This window comes from Condylostylus longicornis, unplaced genomic scaffold, assembly GCF_029603195.1.
Source record: "Condylostylus longicornis isolate FDR11 unplaced genomic scaffold, ASM2960319v2 ptg000009l, whole genome shotgun sequence".
Lineage (NCBI taxonomy): Eukaryota > Metazoa > Arthropoda > Insecta > Diptera > Dolichopodidae > Condylostylus > Condylostylus longicornis.
In genome coordinates, this window is record NW_026577978.1 from 3,199,875 (window position 1) to 3,224,179 (window position 24,305).

Below are 24,305 nucleotides of genomic sequence, written 5' to 3' on the forward strand. Positions count from 1 at the left end.
AGTAAAATTTTGTATATAATATGTGAGTGTGTTTGTATAATAATATAGTATAAATGTTGACATTATTGATAATGATAATGATTATATAATGTTAATAATCATATAATATTATTGATGATGTTGAAAAGGTGATATTTTTGATGATTTGAGTAAAGACAGAAAAATCATTTTTATTATATGACATGATAATGATTAAGAATGTTGTTTATTATTTTACAAGTAAATAACAAAATTATAAAATTAATTTGATATTTTAGAAAAGAATGTTTATCTCAGAAAGAATTTCTCTGAATTTTGTGAAAACAAACACAATCCCTGAAGAGATATACAAAATCGGATGGTTAGAATAGCTTCTAATTAAATCAACAAAAATTTGGCATTTAGAACGAATATTTTAAAAAAATTCGTGGTCCTTAAGAGTTATCTTTAATACTTAACATGCTTTTAATCTAGTTATCGAAACTGAGTCATCGAAACGAAGTTTTTCGAAACCTCTTTCTGTTCAAAGGAGAATAACCGCAACTGCAAATACAAATTTTTATATTTCTCGTACTCTAATCTTCTCAACAGATAAAGTTGATTAAATCGTAAAAAATATGCCTAAAAAAAGTAGGGAATTCAAATTTTGCAACTTGTAACGTCTACTAAAATGTAGATCTAAAGTCTATAATAAAAATTGTATTACTAGATAAATGAAGTTGATTTTAAGTTTGAATTTTAACTGACGTACTTGTCTCAGTATCTATTTGATTAGCCTGTTCTTATTACTGCACTTTAAAACTCTTTTAAAATGTTATTTTATTAAATTTGCCACATTTTCTTCTAAGTCTAAAATGGAAAATTATATTATCCTTTTACTTCATTTTACTAAAAAATTAAAATAATATTAAAAATTGGCAAAATTTAAAAACAGGAGACAATAAAAACATCCGCTTTTACTTTAACAAGATAATTGGTAAAGAAAAAGGTCCAGTTAGATATTTCAAAAATAACAATAATGTGCGCTTATGTATGTGTGCTTACGCGGTATGTTTATGTCTAGTTTTTTTTTTAAATTAACCCTCATCCATTATTACGGTCTACGTAATAGGACTAATTAATCTTGAAAAATATTTCCATCTTTTTTCTTTTATTTAAAGAAAATAAAAAACAAAATTTGTGAAGAAAAGAATTTTCCATTGCAAAACACAAAAAATGAATGCCATTTAACTTTTTAACTTGTCATGGAAATTTTATTCTTCCTTATAGACTGTGTCTGTGAGCAATTCCTATTGTATATAACTACAATGTAATCTTTATTTTGAATCTATTTAGTTTCTTGCAAATTTTTTAAATAGAAAAAGAGATTCTTTGCAAAAATAACAAACATAGTTGAATGTTAATGCAGACCGCTTTAATAATTTTGTTATTGTATGCCTATATCCCTCAAGGAAGATACTAATACAAATATGTATAGCCCAGGAACCTGTTACGGTGCTCTCAATATAAAATTTCAATTTCATTTGAGAAATCGCTTCAAAATGTTCATCGCTTTTTTTCTTTCATACAAAGCAAGCAGATTTCGGGTTTACCCGAAAACTATGCAATTTTCGCAAATATAAATTATCGTCCTAAAACTTTTTACAAAAAAATATTAAAAAAAAAATTTTATCATATCGCATTGACAGAAATGAATAATTTTAATCTATATATAGACAAAAATATTTGATTTTTCTTGCTAATTTAAATTATTATTGCCTGCAGTTTTCCAATATAACATTTCCTTAAATAAATCCATTGTTTTACGACAAAAGAATTCTTACAGTTTTAATTTTTACTACAATTCGAATTCTTCATACTTCATTCATATTCCGTCAAATTTTAATCCAGGTTTTAGCCTACTCTAGTTCCGAAACTGTGAAAAAAATTAAAAAATTTCCCAATTTTTCTTAAAATAACACTTAAATTTTTGACTGAATGCTCTCTTTAAAATTATAGTGATAAATAAAAATTTTGATAAATAATAATATGATTTCTAAACTATAGTAATTAAAAGTACCTTGTTCAGACGTGCGCCAGAATAATAGCTAGACAAACTCTTTTCAATAAATTCACCTTCTATCAGAAATACCCTTTTTTATTCTACATTATTTAATGTACAAAAAAATGATTAAATTTTTGTTTTTAAATTCTATTTTTAACTTCCCGCACTAATTAGCGTCAAAAATATTTTTTTTGAACAAAGATTTACTTTTAAGTGAACTTGGACATTTTACAAAGTTCAGTCATAATAAACAATAAAAAAAAATGTAGTTGTATTGTTATTGTCCATGTTTCGAGTATATTATGAATTTAAAACTACGTTGATAACAATATTAGTAGTGGTGGCGTAAAATGGAAGATCCCTACAACTCCTAAAACTACAAATCCCTACAACTGTTCAAATGTTTGGTAGAAATTTCAAAGTAATCCTGACAGAAAAATCAGCCTAAAAAAACTTAATCAAATTTTCAATTTAATTTAAAATCACTGTTAAATTTTAATTATTGAATTCCAAGAAGCTCAACCCCAGGAAACATTAATTAGATTTCAAGTTGATTTTGATGAATGCGAAAAATAGCAATCTTAGTAGGAACCGAAATATTTTAAAATTTTGTCATCGCAACTTGTACTTACAAATTACATAATACTTACAAATTGAACCGAAAAAATAAAATAAAAAATTTCTACTTTACCAAAAAAAAAATTAAAGGTCCCATCAGGTTAAATCTTCCAGAGTATAGCATTTAAGATAGAAAACAAAAATAAATTATCCTTTAAACCATAGAATACCAAAAAGTATTTTTCTCTTCTTTTTTTATAAATGTTTTATTTTTGAGTAAATTGCATAAAGCACTCACTTGTCTCTCGAACATTTTTTGGAAAAAAAGTTTCAATTTAGAATTTTCTCTTTTGTTATTGTCTTGAATTTTATTTTTTCCTCTCTCTTGTCTCTTTATTACAGTCATACTTTTTTGGTAAAATTACAAAAATATTTTGTTAGCCACATTGTGTTTTTAAGGATTTTTATAATGAAAAAAAAAATATAAAAAAACAAATTATTTTCAAATTGCATTAAAAAATAAGAAATTCTTCTGGTTTTTGTCTCAAAAAAAATAATTAAGTCTATTAAGAGAAGTCAACAAAAAAAAAATTTTAATTTCTACACCACTTTAGCACTTACATTATTCTCTCTTACAATTTTAAAATTCAACATGTAACACTAAAGAATAACAACGCCATTGTGGTAAACTTTATAAAACAATTATAAAATTTGAGAGAAAAATAATGTTGACAAAAATCTGCTGTTATAGAAACAATAACAATGCTATAATAATGCTATCCTGTTAACAAAAATTTTTAATAAATTAAGTAAAATAAAGGATGAACATTTAAATAATAAAATAGATTGAAATGGAAGAGAAAAAATGCAAATTTAAAAAAATCCGAATGTCCTTGTTAGAAGCAAAATATTGTCTACTCATTTATTTAGAGAATTGCAACTTGATTAAGAATTGTATTGAGAATAAAATTTTTGAAAGAAATGAGGAATAAAAATTTAATTTTATGAACTATAAATAATTTGGCATCAGCATAATATGAATTGTCGTCTTGAAAATCAATTGAGAAATCAATAATAAAATTGTAGTGGACGACCCTCTGCTATTTACACTCAACAATTGAACAACAATACCATCTTGAAAATCAATTGAGAAATCAATAATAAAATTGTAGTGGAGGACCCTCGGCTATTTACACTCAACAATCAAAAGATTTCAGTTAATAGTTAGTCAAAATTTGTTACACATTTTATTGATTTCGAATAAATGTTTTTTAAATTTTTACCATTTTTTTTTCATTTTTCAATTGATTTTACCAGGCAATTCTCAGAATCAGTCCCATTATTGAATTTTTACAAGAAGGCGATAGCGTATAGTCAAAATATATTCCATGCATTCTGCATTCAAGCCGATAATTTTGTCTTGTAACACAAATCAACCAATTAATTTTAATTCTAGTGTGGCAAAATATTAATGAGGCAAACAAAAATTTATTAAGCGAATTCTTAATATGCTATAATTAAATTTACTTCTTAACAAAATTCAAATTTTAAAATTTAATTAAATTTTTTTCTAAATTTTTATATTCTATTATAGTTCCACCTATGTTATTAATACCACATCAATTAGTTGGAGCACCAGAAGGTTTCAATGTAACTATAGAATGTTTTACAGAAGCACATCCAACATCATTAAATTATTGGACAAGAGGTGATGGACCAATTATTCATGATTCCAATAAATACAAGTGAGTTCATTAAAAAATTTTGTTCATTTTTTTCTATTTCAAAAGTACATATATATTTTTAAATATAGATAAATAAAAAATAAGTATATAGAGAGTTTGAAAAATCTTTGAACTTTTTATATACCAATTTACCTTTTAAAGTTAATTTTCTGAATGAAAATTGTTATAGAGAGAAAGAAAAGAGAAAAATTAAATATATTTCCTCTTATTATATAATGTACAATACTTATTTATTTTTATTTTTTTGCAAATAAATGAGAAGATAAAAATCTTAAATTTTTGTAATGAACACGTACACAGGTAGACTGTGTTTATACTTAACTATAAATAGGAAAATTATATTGATTATCAATAGATCTGTTAACTGTATATAAATGTGCCACTGTTATATAAGTATTTTGATGGTAGTATATATACAGAAGTTTGCGTCTAGGAAAACTTTTGACACTTCAATATCCGGTATTCGTGTTAAATTTCTCTTGTTATTTAATACAATATTTTTGATTTTCATTTAATTTTTCTTATTTCTTTTTCTATATTCTATTAAATTGTGAATTGATTTACTTTGACCATTCTAATAATTCTAACAATTCTTATATAATTTTATATAACATTTTATTTTTTTGATTTGAACTTTTGAAACTTTTCATTTGAACTTTTTTTTTTATTATTAAGAAAAAAAAATTCCTGAAAGACCGGAAATTCCTTAACGAATGTTATTTTTTTCCTTATTACTTCCAATATTATGATTTTTTCTTCATTATTTTTTTATTTTGTGCTCGTTACTTCTATAATATATTTATATACTTACCTTACATAACAATTTCTAATATTAAATTTCTATATTTTTTTTCCTCCATTATGTTTTATATATGTATGTAGAGTTGAATCGATAGTCGGTGCTCCAGCATATAAAACACATATGAAATTAACAATTATTAATGTTAATGCAGGTGATGATGGAATGTATAAATGTGTTGCAAAAAATCCAAGAGGTGAAACAGATAGTTCAATACGATTATACAGTAAGTATTTAAAATAAAATTATTATTTATCTATATTTTATATAAATTAATTATAATGAATATTTTATGAAAAATTATTCAGAAATCCAAGTATATACTCGTATAATAATAAAATAATTACCCCTATTATAATGAGAATCTGTTATACAACGAAAATTTAACTGTTCTATAGATAATTTGTTAATTGCAATTAGTTCTCAGTTGTTATATTAACAGTTAATGTTAAATATTAAAAAATAATACGCATTATCGGAGGCACATTGAAGCTCTTCATCCGTCTGCAAAATAATGCAAGTTCAATCCTTGAAATTGTAAAACCCGACTTAATATTCGATATTATCATTGATTACAAACACATAGAATGATTACTTACAATACTGTATACACAAAAATACAATTAAATTTTCTATTGAACAATAATAATTTATTTATAATTAAAATTTTAATTTAACACTTTTTTAACAATCACAATTCACAATAATTTAATTCGGCAGCTGAACTTATTCTCAATTTAATTATGTGCATCGATCACTATTACATTGTTTACAATGATGAATCACCATATCTTTATATTCATCTTTTAATTTTAATCCACAATGTTTAACATTATAGGTACAGCCTTTATATACCATATTTTTAGCATTATTATTTATTGGATTTTTATATGCAAATGACATACATAAAAATTGATTGCGTGTAGAATTTGTTAAAACATTTTGAAAGAATACTGGTAAAAGATATGTAGTAATGATTGCATTTGCATCATTACATGTTATATTTAAGTATTTTGATGTATCATCATTATTTTCACCATAATATGAATAGCATTGTAATGCATCCAAGCCTATATAGAAAATTAAATTGGAAGAAAATAGTAGAGTTATTAATTTAATAAAAATATATCAAAATATTTAAAAAAATTAAACCTTAATAATTAATAATTTTAACAATAATAGAATGCAATTAGCGACCCAAGAAGCGGATCTATTGTGCGCCTTTCTCCCTCTGCTCCTGCAGCTATCGAGAGTATATCCTTCTGATAAATTCAAGTATCTTGTAGAGATTGATTCTTCTCAGCTCTTTTACTGTGATGATGTAACCATCAAGTGACTGCCTTTCCCATATTATGTGAATCAACACTTCACACTCACCGGAAAAGGTACATCGAAGTCTCTTCCATTTCTTCATTGAACGTGTAAGCACTCTTGCCTTCCAAGCCCAGTTGTGTTATGTTATACTATTAAAATTTTAAATTTTGAAATAAAATTTTACCCACCTACAAAGTAACTGGTAAAAATAACAAAAACAGCTATCAAAATTTTTCTAAACATTTTTGTTTTTTCTTGATTTTTCTTGAATTTATATGAAATTATTATAAAATTTTTTTTAAAATAATTTAAGCCTAATTTATCGCCCTGTTAACCATTTGGTTCATTATTGCAAACTAATTCGAAATTTAAGAGAGAGAATTGCATTTTTCAAATTCAAAGAGAGAGAGAGAGGCTTGTGTCTGTAATTATTATCATAAATAATTATAACAGTTACTTTATATGATAAGATAAATTTTTTGTTTTTTGTTAATTTTTTTTCTTGTTTATTTTTCTTCTTGTTGTTGAGAATCAATTAACATTTTTTTAGCATTCTCTTTAATGAGATTTTAAGCGATAAAAATTTAAATTTTCATTTTTTTTTTGTTATTGTAATTTGAATGATAAAAATTCAAGTATCAATCTGCAATGAATCATTAAAAAATTAATATTAAATATAAGTTATTTTCTCAAGAACAAGGTTATCGTACTTGTATTATACGAGAAAAATTAGTACATTTTAACACAATTAAAAAAAGGCACATTTCCATTACAAAATTTTCTTTATTATTTTGATAATTAAATTTTTAATAAATTTAGAATGCAAAACATTAAATAATTTTAAATATTTAATGTTAATTTGTCTTGAATTTAATAGAATATTATGTTAAGATATGTTTTGAGTTATTGTAGACTATAACAGTGTTATGTAAAATAATATTCATAAAACAAACAAATGTTATATTTCAATTAAAATATCATTAATTATTTAATTGAAATTCTTTTTATTAAATATTTCTCATTGAAACATTTCTATAATCTTACAAACATTTACTCTAACCACTTAAATATATAATAAATTATGTTATATTTATAACAGTATAAAAATGAGAGCAGTTAGATAAATTGTAACTCTTATTACGCATCTGACGAATGTAAATGCCATGAATTTTAACCAATTTGTAAGGGACTCGGGCTGGTTCATGGGAGGTTGAGAATATGAAAATACATCGGTATCATAACGAGCCCACTTGTTCTACATGGAACATTATTATAATTAAGTAAGAAGCCTTTGAATTAGGAGAATAATACAATTTCTTCTTTTCTTAAAAGAGACTTAAATTAAATCAGTATAATAATTGAAACAAAATGCTTAAAGGATATCCGAAAAAAAATGCCATCCATTAAATTAATTTTTTGATGTCTTCAGAAAGTATAAAGAGTCTCAAAAGGAAATAATTTTAATTTTTGCAATTTTCTATATTAAAATATTTATGATTTTATAAAAATTCCATTCCTACACTTTTCATATTCTTTCCAATGATAAAAGCACGAAGGTTAAGGGTGTTAATTGATTTAATTTTTAACACCGAAAAACTTTCACAATAATGCTAAAAAAATGCCATTTTCATCTTATTTTTAATTGTTAAATTACGATAGTAATGAGATTTTACTGAAAATTATGTTAATTTTATTGCATTATAAAAGAAAAATTTAAAAATGAAAAAATTATAAAAAATAAAATAAACTTATAGTTTATTATTCACTGAAAAAAAATTTTAATATTATGTACAATATTTGGCTTTAATAATGAGTTAAATGTTAAATATCCAGGCAAAACTTAATCAATATCTAGTTATTACTTAAGAATTGTAGCTGTGCCGTTCGTGCCAAATATTTTTCATAAAATTTTAAAAATTTAATTAATTAATTGACTGATTCTCGCGATTGATACAATTTAATTTTTTTTTCTCTGTGTGTATTCTTCACCTTCTTTTTGTAACATGAACTCATAAAATTACTAAATGAAATTTTTGCACCGAAAAACAAAAAACGAAAAAACAAAATGAAAATTAATCCTTCTTTCCCCCCGTACCATTTTTCAATTTAAATTTCAGTTTTTCATTGCTTTTTCGTACATTACCATAGTATATACGTAGTATGCAATATCAAAAAAAGTTCATCATTTTTAATAATTCGTTGTGTATAGTGGTTTAAGTTTGTTTACATGGAAAACTACACAGTCTTTAATATAATAAAATAGCATCAAAATAATCATAATAATAATAATAATAAAAATATATAACAATTACTATTATAACAGTAGCAAAAATATTCATTTTAAAAGAGAGAAAGAGAGATGAATTTAATGAAATTCATGAAATTGTTGCCATAAATAATTAAATAGTAAATCTGTAAATATATCTATATAAAGAGTATTTTTACCGTATCATTATGAGGTTACCTACATACATTTATATAAATATATGATAAAATTCCTTCAGTTTCTTGTACTAGTTTTTTTTTTTGTTTTTTTGGGGATAAATTTTATTACAAAAATTTTTATAATTGCATAAAATTGCAGTATGCATATAACAAGAAAAGAGACACAATTTTCATTCTATTGCTCTCTATGAATATTATAATATATATAATAAATATGGGTATGTGTTCGTATACGAATATAAATGTATATTATGTACGGTGTTGTTTACAATATTTCATTTTTATAGTGTTTATGAGTGCCTTTTAATGTCAAAAGTTTTTCGTTGTTAAATGTAAGTTTTCGGATTTTTAAAGAATTATATTTTTTAATGTTGAGATGGGGTAGACAATACACTGAAATTTGAAAATTAATAATATTGACTAATAACACTTAATATTTAAATAAAATTATATATGTAATTTAGTAGTAAAATGCATTATTATTGAAAAATCTTAGAACAATACAAAACAAATTCTAAATTAAAATTTTTACCCATTTCATTTCTCGTACATATTATGCATTACCCGGTCAAAATTTGATTTCTTTTCCGAGGTCAGAAGAAAAATTTATTCATATTTTTATGGATAGCCCAATAAGTTATAATAGAATATAAAAGTTGTAAATAATTTTAATTATTTTGGTTTATTTAAATTTAATATGAGAAAAAAGAAAGGAGAAGAAATAAAGAATAATGCTCAGGGCAATGACATATCTCTAACTTAATGACCTATTTTGCGCGATCCCTTCTCCCTGATGCCCAGTGTCTTAAATACATCACTTTCTTGAGATTAACGTCTCTAATGAACCAGAGTAACTTTTAAAACGTTAAGCCCACTAGCGGACTACCACAGTCTCTTGAGGAAGTGTATTCTCTTCTTCACAAAACCTTCGAGAATTTTTATGCTAGAAGTCCAGTTTTCTTAGATATTTCTAAAGCATGCTGTGTGTTTTAAATTACTTAAAATATAATGCTGTTTACCTCAAATTTTTTTACATTAAAAAATTCTAGTCACATTATTCGAAATTAAATCCCGTTTTAAAGGACCACATAAACAACCACACTTTGGGGTACATTTTCCGCTGATTTTCTTTTTGTAAAACAAGACTTTTTCTTAACAAGTTTTAGTCAAATTTACTGTAACACAAAATTCAGTAATATTCAAACTAAATTTCTTATATTTTTTTTATATTAAAATATAATTTATTTTAATATTTTTTAATATAATTATAAGTCAAAAAATGCATATAACAGTTTTATACTTAAAGCAATTGTACAAAATTTACAACTCTTGAAAATGCATTTACTATAACATTAAAACGTGTACAATATTTACTGCATAATGCACAAACATAAACACAATTTATTCATATACAGTAAATAGAAATATTGCATATTTACAGGGCAAATTTGATGTACAAGACATTGCATATTCATATGCATTATCATACAAATATGAATACGTGAGAGGTAGAATATGTGATGTATAACATATTTTACGTCTATTATTATGTATATATAGATAAACTCCTAGGTATAGTTCTGTGACTTGAACTATCAAAATTCCAACAGAAGTGATATGATTCGCTTTATTTTTTTTCTCTTTTCTCTTTATAATACTGTCATTTTTTCTCTTTTTTTTCGTTTTTGTTATCCGCATACAAAATTACTAACACCCTTTAGGATAAAGCAGCTGACGTGCTATGAAATCCAAATTGGAAATTTTCTATGTTCTGCAAAAAGAAGTTAAAACACATCGCTACACAGATAATATAAAATAAATGTAAAAGAAAAAAAAATTTATTACATTCTTATACCATAAGAACAACAAAGACAGAACGAAAAAAATATGAATGATTTTTTCTCTTTCTACTTTCAAATTTTTTTTTCTCATCTCCTTTTCGTCTTGGAGAATATTTTTTTTCTCCGAAAGTTTCCTCGTTTCTACTCTCTCTTGATATTTATTTTTCTACAGTATCAACCAATTTATATTATGAATTTTTATCAACTAACAATTTTTTCTCTGTATATACACATTTTAACATATAGCAAATATTTGTTAATACGAATGTTGTATATTACACGTATTTTTAGGTGTATTCAACTCTTTGACTTTGACTGTCATATTCATATCGCTTCAAAATAATAGGGCATTATAGATTTATATATTAATTTTTAATACTCAACGTACCTTTACCTGGGAGTAACGTGCGAGAACCTTAACAGCGAACATTAACACACGTAATGTATGAATGTTGGAATTATATCAAAAACTTTTCGTATTTTGCACGAGTTTCGGTTTCTATTAAAAGTCTAATATACATACAAGTAGTTCTCTCAAAATCTCCGAATTGTTAAAACAATTCTAAATTTTCATCACTTTCACCTCATATTAAAAAAAAAAAAAAGAACGGGGAGATTGAGGTATTTTCAGAGATTTTATTTTCTCTTACTATAATTATCTACCTTTAAACTTATTTACTTCATTTAAATGTTGTATATACCGGCAAAGCCTGTATTTTTACTGTAATAATTAGGCCATGACAAGAGTGTTATAATTTGAAACCTCCACGCCTCGAATTACCCTAGATTATAAGTCGTCACTAGTTAAATTTCTTGCCAGTTTTCGACAATCTTGGAATGTGATTCACTAGATCACATAGTAGGGTTCGACGCTATTGTAAAATGGATAAACTTGCGAGATATAGAGCAAATCTCGCGGTTTTTCATTGAAATTAGAACCTGCACATGCTTGAAAGTACCAACAAGCTCTTGCCTGGTAACGTAGCCATAAATAAAAACACTCTCAGTAAGTGAAACATCAGGTAACGCGGCAAAGAAACTTTCATCAAATCCAAATTTATATTACATGAGGGACCTGATATTTCTCCCACTAAAAAATAGCAGATAACGGAGGTCGAAACATAAAATTCTGTGAATAGCAGGCAAGTCTCTTTTCGGTTTAATTTTTCCTGTTTACATTTGAAATGTAAATACCGAATACCTAAACCAATTTATAAGGAATTCAGGCTGTTTCGAATAAGGAACAGAAAAAGGAGTGATAACGAACAAACACCACATATCTAAGGGGATCTAAGTACACTTGCACGAACATCAACCCAACTTAAATTAACCTTACAATTGACTTGAATTAATATAAACAATTTTTTTCAATCCTTTTTTTTCATTTCATTTTTTCTTCCTTTTCATAAAAAAATTTTCTTTTCGTATCCTTTGAATACGGTTCTATATAATATTATAATAGTGTTATTATTATACTAATACAGGTGTAAAGGTATGAATAATTTACAATTTGTATACGATGTTTACTTATTTTTTCCTGGATTTGGAATTTTTCATTCATTTATATAATATATATATAAAATATTTCCTATATATATATATGTGCACCTACAACAGGATATGCGGTATTTTTCTGGATTAAAATGTGGGAAAATTTAATTTAATCTACCCGATTCAAATTAAATAATTTCCTTTTATCTGTCAGTGACACTGCTATTCGGTTATGTGTTATGTCTTTTATATGTACGTAAAAATTATTCTAAGTTTTTATGTATAATCGTATACCGTGTATAATTCAAATATAACTGTGAGTATAATAGTTATAAAATTTTGAATATCAAAGAATATAGGAGATTTTTTTAAATACAAAAGTGAAAATCTATGGTTATTATTTATTTGCCCCTAAATATATGCAAATATTATTGCGATTTCTCATACTTAATACTACAAAATTTTAAATTGCAAATCGAGAAAATCAAAACTTTTTTAAATCAACTTAGTTAAAAAAATTTTTAGCATGCATGCTGCCATTAGTACACATATATTTCCTATTCCGGGCATTCACCTTCTTACGTATTATATAAAATATTTGATTTGATTTAGATTATTCTGTTTTGCTGTTGATTTATAAAATGGAAATTTTCCCCTACCATTTTATGGAAACAAATCTACCTAAATAAATCACTTGAGAATGAGCTCCGATTTTGCTCTGTATTTAAGAACACTGCGTTTATAATAATTTGTAATACTAATGTTGTATGAAACAAATCACTTTAAACTTTAATGTCTATTCTATCTGATTAAAACCCAATGCTACTCTATTAATTTATAATAAATTTTAAAATCAAATCATTCATTCTTTGAATCTACAAATTTGGATTATTGTTTGAATCCTTCAAATTTCTCTCTATTTAATATCATCACCATATTTTAATTTTTTAAATAAAAAATAAAACTACTAGCTAGCTTTATACAAAAATTTCACAAAAAAACAACAGCAACAGAAAAAATTTCATTTAAAATAATTTTTACTTCGAAAAGTATGATTCAACCATTTACTAAACAATTACACCATAATAAATCTCCTTAATAACCTATTAAATATTTTTGTGGAGCATCATATTTTTGTTCAACATCCATGAATGCACATTTCATTACTATGATTCCGGAATCAAAATGATAAAACGATGATTTTTTGTTTGTTTATTTTTTTTTTTCTGTTTCCTTTTCAAAATTCTCTTTTGGCTAACGATTTTTTTTGTTTAACAGTTGTTAAAGTTATAAATTAAATTGAAAAAAGTGTTGGAAATTTATAGAAAACATGTTTAAAAATTTAAGGATCAGAGTTTTTTTTTCTAATTCACCAACTAGAATTTTTTCCTTTATTCCTTTGTAGCTTTGTTGGTATAGAGTGCCTGACTAAAAGTATATGGTAGATTACTGGTTCGGTTAAGTCGACTTTGGCGAATTTTTTTTTAAATTTACTGCCTGAAATGCTTACTTAAGTCCTCCGTCAGTTTTACAGTTGCAGGATTAGAATTGCTCAAATTTTTCTTTCGTATTTTACGACATCCCGTTGTTAAGATATTTTAATTAATCATTGTCAAAAACTAACGAAAACGCAATTAGCTCATCACTAAGTGAATTATAAAGCGATATAACCCATATTAATTTTCATTATCAATTTTACTAAGGCTTCATCAAGTACACATTGAGCAATCATGAGCTCAATATATTATCGTTTTTAAAACAAATTTCATTTTATTTTTAGTTTTTGAAAAATTTAAAATCTACCACCTGAAATCTGAAATATTTAATGAATATCTAGACCCCTTTCTAAAATTAAAACCTAGCTCCTAAAATTCAAATTTAATCCTTGCGAACGAGAAAAATATTTAAGTTATTTAATTAAATTAAAAATTAACATTTAAATTGCTGACAATTCCAAAAAAAAACCTCTCTTTTGTTAGGTAGCATATCGTTTACAAAATAAAAATTATTAATATCGACCATGGTTTAAAAAAAAAAGGAAACAAAAATAAAATAAAAAATTGACCACTAAATTGTTTTCCTGTGGTTTTTGGTACCCTCTTTAAAAAAAAAAGAAAATTCAACAGCAATTATAACAATCATTATCCTGCTGTGCCATTGTATAAATGTTTATAATGACAACAATGAGAGGAAAGGTGATTTATTTGTTGTTGTTTATTTTTTTTTTGTTCTCTCTTTTTATGTTTAAGTAAATTTTATACATACGCAATATTTTTTGTTATTGTAGTATTTTTCTTTTTGATTTTTCGTCTATGAGTATATAGCTATTGTGTATACGAATATTTATGCCCCTACATATATGCAATGAAAAGTTTTTCGGTACAATTTATCGTTGTAGTGTAGAATATTTTACGTACATTATGTAACAATGCCTGTACACACACTTTTAATTGAAAAATACGAGCTTATATTTGGAGTTTCATAGCGGAAAATATAGGTATATGTTATAGCATATGTAAACGGAAGTATTATAATACAATATTGAAATCTAATATCTATACGAATATCAATATTTGTGCATATATATGTAAAATATACAAAATATGTTTGTTTTTGAATCGTGGGAAGAAAAACATTACAAAAATATGAAAAAGAATTTAAAAAAAATATTTAATAGAATTTAATCGTCTGAAGTGGAGAAGTACCTACTCATATATAAGCTAAATTCATTACTTCTGATATACGAAAATAAGCAATATATTGGTGAATTCAAAATTTATAAAGGGAAGGTATATAACATCCTAAACAACGAGCAGCTCATCTATTCATAATATGTTCGTGGTTGTTGTAGTTTTCTTCACTTTGTGATTTGGCTCCAGAAGTGCGATTTGAAAATGGAACTCAGTAATTATTCTTCGTTATTGTATGCATATTAGTGAAGAATTTATGCTTAAATAAATATTTTTTTTTTATAATAATTAATAATTGCGTTGAATATTTTGCTAAAATACTCGCTATGAAAATAAAAATGTATTTGAAGAAAGTAAGCAAAAATAGAGAAATATTTTTAAAAGTAAATGTAAAAGTGTGCTAAACTTTGTTGCATATTCTACAAAACAATGATTGAAAGGTTATCATTCAAAGAATTAATACAATACCTCTACTTATCTTTGTAAAATTAAATATTTTTGCTGAATCTGTTATACTTTCCTTGTATAACAGTATAGCAGTTTAATATGAAGATGTCGAACAGATTCCTTAATTATGGTTTCTGGTTTTTTAAATAGTTTTTCTAATTAAATATTTTTGCTAAATCTGTTATACTTTCCCTGTATAACAGTATAACAGTTTAATATGAAAATGTTAAATAAATTTTTCAATTTTAATTTGTATTTGTTTTTACGTTACAGGGTTAATTTTTCTAAACCAATGATATTGTTTATTTAAAATGTTATACTAAAATAAATATGATATAAAATGTACTAACATACTATACTATATGATAACACAATATTAAATGTGTAGGTATATACATCTACATAGAGCATAAAAAAGTACCTTTGTGTTACAAATTGTTATAGACCACAAAAGTGTGGTAATAAAACAAACAACTGAATAAACGCACGAACAAACAATTTATTTTGAATTTTTTATGAAATAAATTTAAAAATGTTTTTTTTTTTTATATTTTGTACTTGTATACATACTTAAGTATTCATTTTTATATAATATTTATATTTATGTATATAAAGTGAATTATGAATTTTTGAAAATTCCTTAAAATGAGAACCTGATCAGAATTTTAATTTAATTTGGATAAAATATATATATATAGAAAAAAAAATGAAACAAATTCATATTTATTTTTTGAACTTTATTTTTTATCTTCATTATGAAATATTTTTGTAAAATGAATATACACCTATACCAATTTTTTATTATAAAAGTAGGATAACAGTTACCTCTTATTATATTATATTTTAACTGAACTGGCCTGTGAATTATTGTAAAATTCGAACTCTTCGTATATTCTAAATATAGCATTTTGCTATAGGTTCATATACTATTATAAATTTATAAAAATTAATTTTATACATACGCGTGAACGTCTGATGACGACCTTTTTCAGTTCATTTAATTATTTTTGTTTTTTAATATAACAACACTATATTCACCACCATCACCATTATCACGAATATCTTATAGCATTAAATTATTTGAATTTGCACTAATAGCACCCGTAAAATTGTGTATTTGAAATATATTTTACAAGTACAATTTATACTACTGACACACGTGTAATACTTTTAACTTTGTAATATTAATTACAATATTATGCTATGCGAAATAGTATTGATATTGAGTTTATCGTCTAATGCTATGATTTATAGCTGACACACTTCTATTAAGCTAATGTAGAAAATATCCCAATATTGATATTACACGTCTGTCAGTAGTATTATAGACTTAAAACAATAATAAACTAAACCATTAAAGTTTGCACAAATTGAATTAAGAATATAATAAAAAATTTTCAAAATCGTAGAATTCGAAATACACACATTTATTCTTACAGTATTTGTTTTTATACCCGTACGAACGTATGTTCGAAGGGTATACTAAATTGCCTTACCGTAAGAAATAACGGTCTTAGATATAGACTCAAGTGTATGTTTTTGATCAGCGTCAAATTCTGAGTTGATTTGGCTTTGACTGTCCGTCCGTCCGTCCGTCCGTCCCAACGATAACTCAAAAACTAATTGAGCTTAGTTCACCAAATTTTCACAAATGATTTATTGAGGTAAGTGCCAGAACCCTATTTAAATTGGATATAATCGGGGTACCGGTTCGGGTAGCTGTCATACCGCTTCAATAGTAGTTTGGCACACACAGTAAAAACAGATACTACTCAAATTTTGCGTAAATTAATATGGTAATACGACAACTTGAACTCATAGTCTGTCCCATAGTCAGTTATGGCATTTTTATTCATACATACGATAACAAATTCGTACGTGTATCACAGAGTTGACAATTTTTTCTCGTTTTTTTATAATTTCGGATAATTTGTGATTTTGATCAAAAGTTTTTAAATGATAAGAAGACGTATATTACAGAATAGGTCCTCTAGTATCTTGTTAAAGAGATGTATAGGATAATACTAAAAATTTTATGTTAATTTCTTTAATTTTTTATTATACATATAATTATTATTATTTAAAATATATATGTTTACGAGTAATATTAAATTTGTATTTACTTTAAACAAAATAACAAAAATAGAATGAAATAAGTCTAAAAGTTATTAGAATGCTTTAAGCAATCCGTCGATGATTTATGTGGACATAGAATACTATACATATATTATGTATATATGTATCTTATATATATTAATATTATACATAATAAAAATTGTAAGAGAAAAGGAATTATATAATATTGATCTAAAATTAAAAGCGAAATCAGACATGAATAATTAAATTTTTCAATTTGAATAATGATTGTTCTTTTATTTGATGGCTTTATGCATTCAAGGCCTAGTTATTTAACTAAATATTTCATTGCTTATATATATACATCCTGTATTTGACCTTTAAAATTAATAATAGAAAATTTTATGAATATAGTAATTAATATTATTGAAAGATTTAAATTTTTATCGGAAGTTTTAAATTAATTCATTAGGACTTTGATAGAAAATTCATTAAAATTATTAAAAGAAATAAATTGCGTTTTCTTTAAGAGTTTGTTTAGAGAATATTTTTCAAATGAAAATCTTATACAATAAAATTTCAATAACGGTATTTAAGCAGCTGAACACCGTAGCCATTCTGAGCTTAGTGTAGCTAAAGAAATTTCTAAGGAAATTCTACAGCACTTTAAAACGCTAACAAAACCACTTCGTTTCACGCGAGTGAATATTGCATTTTGCTACAAGGAGGCAGACAATACTATATTCCACGGAATAAGAAGGTAGTTTATAGAAAGGCAACAACTACTAAATGACAAATACTAAATTAAAATTATTTTACCATTAATTTACTTCTGTATACTTGCATAAGAGTAATTAGTGAAATGGTAAAAGTCTTCTCTCATTCAAGTGGTTTTGAAAGAATTTATATAAATCAAATACTCCACGTACAATTTTTTTTAGTCAAAAATGTAAACAATAATAAACAATTATCTCCGCAACAATATTTCAATATTTTATCGGTTAGCTACACTATAAAGGAGGTTTCTAAAGTTCAAAATTTTATTTTTATAAATTTCCTTATCAGCAAAATATTATTTTAATTATATGTGAAGTACATCTGGCTGGGTATTTCCAATTTTTATATGAGTAATCTTTAAATTCTTTTCTGAATGAACTAGTTTTTTAATTTAGTTGAATAAATCTTGTTCAGACGCACAATACTTTTAGTAAAATGTGAATATTTTGTGACAAGGGACTTCTATATATTAACTATAACTATATAACGTATTCCATTGAAGTTTGCAACGTATTCTACTCTAAAATCTACACTTCCATTCTAGAGTTCGAGAATTTTGAAAATCCTAAACTAATATAGCTTTAGGAACTTCTGAATATCAAGCATCTAAAAATTTACTGGGTGACGTAAAATAGTTTATTTTGCCGCTCTATTTAATATAGTTTATCACAATTACCAATGCTTCAATATTCCGGCTTTTTTATAAAAGCAAAAAATTAAACAAAAATAAATCCCATTAAAAAAGTAACCATAGAATTCAAACATAATGTTAATGTTTTTATAAATTTTTGTTCTCATCCGGATGATATGCAATATTTTTGAATATTTTGGTATGAAAATGAGAATGGTTTGCATTCAAGAGCACTTTCCAAAAAAAATTTAATATTTTGACTTGTTCGAGGCAAATGTGCTGCTACTTTACAAACTAATTGATATAATCCGAATTAACTAATTGTACTCGTATTCTTTTATCACTATCAAATCATTTATTAATTGAATTTCTGTTTACTGTGGTCAGTGTATATTAAATACTTTGGAAGTGAACAACTAACAGAATAAAATCTTCTGTTATAAATAAAAATAAAATCCGCGAAGGAAGCAAAAATGTTTATCAAAATATTTTTTATAAAAAAAATACAAAAATATTTTTATATAATTCAAATACTACTCCTTCTCATAATCCAATTCATAACTTTAACTGAAAGTTCAATTTACTGCGATAATAGTGTTTTATTTAAATTAGGACGTAAATCAATGTGCAAGGATGAATTCGAATTCTCAGTGTCTTGTTTAAAAAATCCTGCAGAAGCATTTATTCATTGTGAATCTGGATATAAATCTCCCGAAACTATTGCTCATCAAGATATATTTTGCAAACAAAATGGAGAATGGTCTGAAGAACCTATGGAATGTAGAGCAAATTGTACTTGGAACTTCTATGATATTTTCGAAATAGTTCAACCAAATTTAATGTCACAACATGAAATTGAATTCCCTACATATTATGTTGAAGTTAATGTAAAGTCAAAGACAGGTGCAGTAGTGAAAAAAAGATTTCCAGGTACAATTCAATATGAAAGAACTATTTTAATAGAATGTAAACATATAAATGCAGAAGAAACTTATGATTTTCAATTACGCATTCCTAAATTAAAATCTAAATGGGAAAACATTGAGTTTTCCAGTACACCCCTTGAGGTTGCTTCAGGTATATGTATGGTACAATTGCCATTGAATGAATACATAAAATACGATCAATATACCAGACCGCATTGTGCAAAACACCTCGAAGAAAAGCATTTCGAAGGCATGAGGTAATTATGCTATTTAAATAATTTAATTTGACTAATCTATACATATGACACATATACATATTCTTTATCAAAGATATCATCCAGAATATAAATTTAAATGTTACGCCCCGTCATTGATTTATAATGCATATTATCCTGAAGTATTATGTTACAATTTCAAAGAGAAGACATCTGATGGTACTTTCGTTTTTGAATTTATGGGCTATACTGATTGCTCAAATGGAGTTGACAGTATCACATTACAATGTCCACTAGGATATCAAAATAAAAAATCTAAAACAAATAGTTTTCTAAATCATTGCAAGTTTGGTCGATGGCTACATGTTCATGAAGATGACGATTGCGAAGATGTCTGCGGTAATATTGAAAGTAGTACAACTCCTTTGTTATATCAAAGCTCATCAGCCGATATAATATCAGCACCATGGCATGTGGGACTGTATTTTAAGGAAAGTGAATCAAATTCTGAACAAATATGTGGCGGTACTTTAATTCATTCAAATATTGTTATAACAGCTGCACACTGTTTTATTAATGAAGCTGGCCAATTCGAATTGTCATCAAAATTTTATATCGGAGCAGGAAAAAAATATCGTTCAATCGATGATATTGAAAATTCTGAACGTTTTGCTGAAATTAAAAGTTATTCCTTACCCAAAAAGTTTGTTGATCTTTAAAAATTTTATAATTTAATAATATTCAAAAAAATATTTAAATTTTCATTTTAGTTTTGAAACAGACCCTCTAAAATATGATATTGCTATTGTAATTTTAAAACATCACATTGAGTATAGTAATTATATTAAACCAGCTTGTATTGAATGGTCACAATACCGTAATTATTATGATATCGAAAATGGAACTTTAGGAACAGTTTTTGGATGGGGAGCAACCTCTGTTGACAATAAATATAGTTCAATTCTACGAAAAATCGACCTTACAACAATTACAAATGAAATGTGTAAACGACGTGTTAACATCATGGATAGATATCAAATTACTTCAGAGAAATTTTGTGCAGTAAATGCTCAAAATGCAACTGCTTGTAAGGGCGATAGTGGTGATGGTTTTGTTATTAAAAAAAAAATTGAACGAGCTGGTCAAATTGTTGAAAAACATTTTTTGGCGGGGGTTGTTAGCTATAGTGTTAACTATTTACAATATTGTAACAGTGGTGCTATAACATTATTCACCAATATTCAATTTGTTCAAGATTTTCTCAAAGAAAATATAAGGAGGAGTAGAGAAAATGATAAAATTCTTAGACCAGCTCTAAGATTGAGTTCAAAAAAGGATATGATTCTATAAAATATTTACGTAAATCACAAATTAAAACTTATACCTTATACCAGGCATGGGGAACCTGCGGCCTTAAGGCCGCATGCGGCCTTTTAACTGTTTTTTAGTGGCCTTTGTCCTTAAAAAAATTTATTTCTTATATTTCTTAAAAGTTAAAATTTTGCTGCCAAACGAGGCTGGAACCAAATATAAAATTGTTATCGAGCAACAAACAATCACAGAAAAGTCATTGAAATAATGAACCATATTATTTTATTAATAATGTACATACTTACTTATCTATTTTTATTTATGAAATAAACTGTTTTATGTTATTTTTTATATTCTGACATAATTTTGTTTTCATCAACCTACACAAAGCAAAAATTTATAACCTTTGGACTTTTTTTAAACTTTGCGGCCTGATTGACTTTGCATTGACTAAAATTTGGCCTTATATAGAGAAAAGATTCCCCATCCCTGCCTTATACAATACCAATTGCAGTTGATTTTGTTTATTTGCCATTAATATGCATTAATGAAAGTTCATATAAATTAAAGTTATACACAATATTATACGAATACCAAAGCTTATCTTGATTTTTATTAAAGATGGTAAAGAATTTTTAGCAATGAAAAGGCGGAATGAAACACTAACAATTTCCACGTCAGTTGCTGTAACGAGAAGAAGGAGAAGCAGACGACGACACGTCTTCTGTGCTTTTATCCAGCTAAGGCTGGGCCCGATACAAATGAGAGTGCTGATTAGGTATCACAATGAGTCTATCAGGCTTAAATGTATCCCACGATAGTCGCAGCAATGAAATGTTAAATAATTCCCAAAAATAATTTAGGGAATCTCTACCATATTCTACATATTTCTGTAATTATAAATTTTTTAAATATTTTATGGATACTAATGATTTTAGTAATTTATAAAATCATAATGATTTTCCCTTTTTTCACCTTTATGATCCTAATTACTTTTTTGTAATAAATTTAAAATGATTGCTTTTTTTGACCGACGATTATCCCTTTTTCATTTTCTTTGTACAAAGCCAAAAAAAAAATGTCTATAATATAATTTTTGTTTCGGGTTATTGCCTCATTCTTTTCGAAAGATTGATTCAAATTAAGATAGTTATTAAGATTTACAGATTTTCTTTTTCTTTTATTCCATATTTCAATTTTTCTTAATTGGTTCGCATTAATTACAGTTGAACTCATTCAAAGAGTCCATTCAAAAATTTTTGTTCCTTAGAAGGGGTACTGTGAGATTATTTCTTATATACTAACTAAGTATACTGAAATTTTTGATTAAAATATATTAAAAATTAGGATCTAAAAATGTACACAAGCAGAACTTTTCCCACGATCATCAAGTCCTGAAATTATTTTTTGTCATTATTTATTGTACCCATAGTTTCTTTAATAATTATAATAATTTTATTTTTCACCTCGATCTCAACTGGTATACCTTCTTGATGTATTGTCCTTTTGTTTTTTTTTAATATCTAGCATTATTATTAATATTTTAAAGAAAAGAGTCGGGATAATTGTAAAAAGGATTACTAAAGAAACATTAAAAATAAAGGTGAAAAACAAAATGGATCTAAAGAAGAGGAGAAGCAAATTCGGGAGAAATAAATTAGAATAAAAACAGAAATTTGTAGAGTAGCACTTTTCCTTCGAACAAATAAAAATAATTCTTTTTTTTTTTAAAATATAACATTTCAGCTATTAACTTTTCATCTAGGAGGTGAAATTTTTTACGTCGAGGTGGTAGTAATTTTTACACCCCTCTCCTAATTTCTACTCAAGTATTTTACGCACAATATTATTTGTTACCTTATCGGTTAAAATTTCTTACCATAAAATATTGCATACCGTTTGGGTTAGACAAGAAATGGTCGAATTGAAAAACACAATGGTCGAATTTGAAGGTGAAGTTGAATTTGACGTTTAAAATAACAATAATCATATTTTCTGACCGCATGGAATTTACCCTTAATTTTTTGGTTTTTATGAAATTTGGAAAAATTTGCAGTTTCTGAAGTATGAGGTGCAGAAAATTCAAATTTTATGAATGTCGAAAGGTGATAATTTTGAAGGGATTGAAGGTGGAATAACTAATCAATTATCTTCTATCAGAATAAATTAGTTTTTAGTGTCTTCAAGATGTTAAAATTTCAGACTTCTACATCTTACCATCTAAATAAACGGATTTTAGATAACGGTTAATTTCAGTGGTTCACTTTGCTGTTTCGCAGTAAATTTCTTCTAATGAAAAAATATTCAAGTAAGATATTTATAAAATTTATAATTTCAACTGAATATCTTAGAGGGTGTAGAAGTTTGTGTAAACATAGACATGATAGATGGACTGACGGACGGACGGATAGTGTGAAACTAATAAACATTACTTTACATTTTTTTTTTTTTGAAAAATTGCTGTAAAAGGACTAAACGTTTTGCTTTTTCATACTTTTATTGATAAAAAAATGAGATAAAATATGAGACGAATATAAAAATCTTTATTAAGGATAATTAAATGGGGAGATAGAGAGAGAGAGAGATAAAAATGGTTAACAAAATCAAAATTTATGAACTTCTATACTTTGTTTATTTTTTTTTTCTTGTTTTGTTTTTGAAAATAATTAATAAATAAAAGGATAATGAGGATAAAAATAAAATTATTATAAGTGATTTATTGGTACTTTTATAAATTACGAAAAGTTTAATATTCTTAGAGTGACATCGTTTTTTTAAATGGTTGATGCAAACTACTCTGTCTAATGAAAATTTATTGTAAAAACGTTCTGTTTATATAAGGCCCATAGTAAATATATTTGGGTTTATAATATAATTGTAAAACAATTTTGAAGCAATTTTCTAAATTGCTTATACAATTGCTGAATCAAGAACGTTTTTTTTTTTTTTTTTTTTTTTCCTTCTTCACTCCTAGAAGGAGCATAGGGCTAGTGCATGATTTCTCATGCACTAGTTT

The 24,305-nt window shown here is 25.5% G+C and overlaps 1 protein-coding gene across 2 annotated transcripts in view; it reads left to right on the plus strand.

Annotated features, from left to right (window-relative positions):
- The window catches only part of LOC129618566 (lachesin), a 156,518-nt gene that overhangs the window by 110,921 nt on the left and 21,292 nt on the right, over nucleotides 1-24,305 (plus strand). For both annotated transcript variants that reach the window (XM_055533385.1, XM_055533384.1), the window contains exons 7-8: nucleotides 4,176-4,326; nucleotides 5,209-5,351. In XM_055533385.1, the coding sequence (XP_055389360.1) occupies nucleotides 4,176-4,326; nucleotides 5,209-5,351 (294 nt within the window). The remainder of the gene's footprint in view (nucleotides 1-4,175; nucleotides 4,327-5,208; nucleotides 5,352-24,305) is intronic.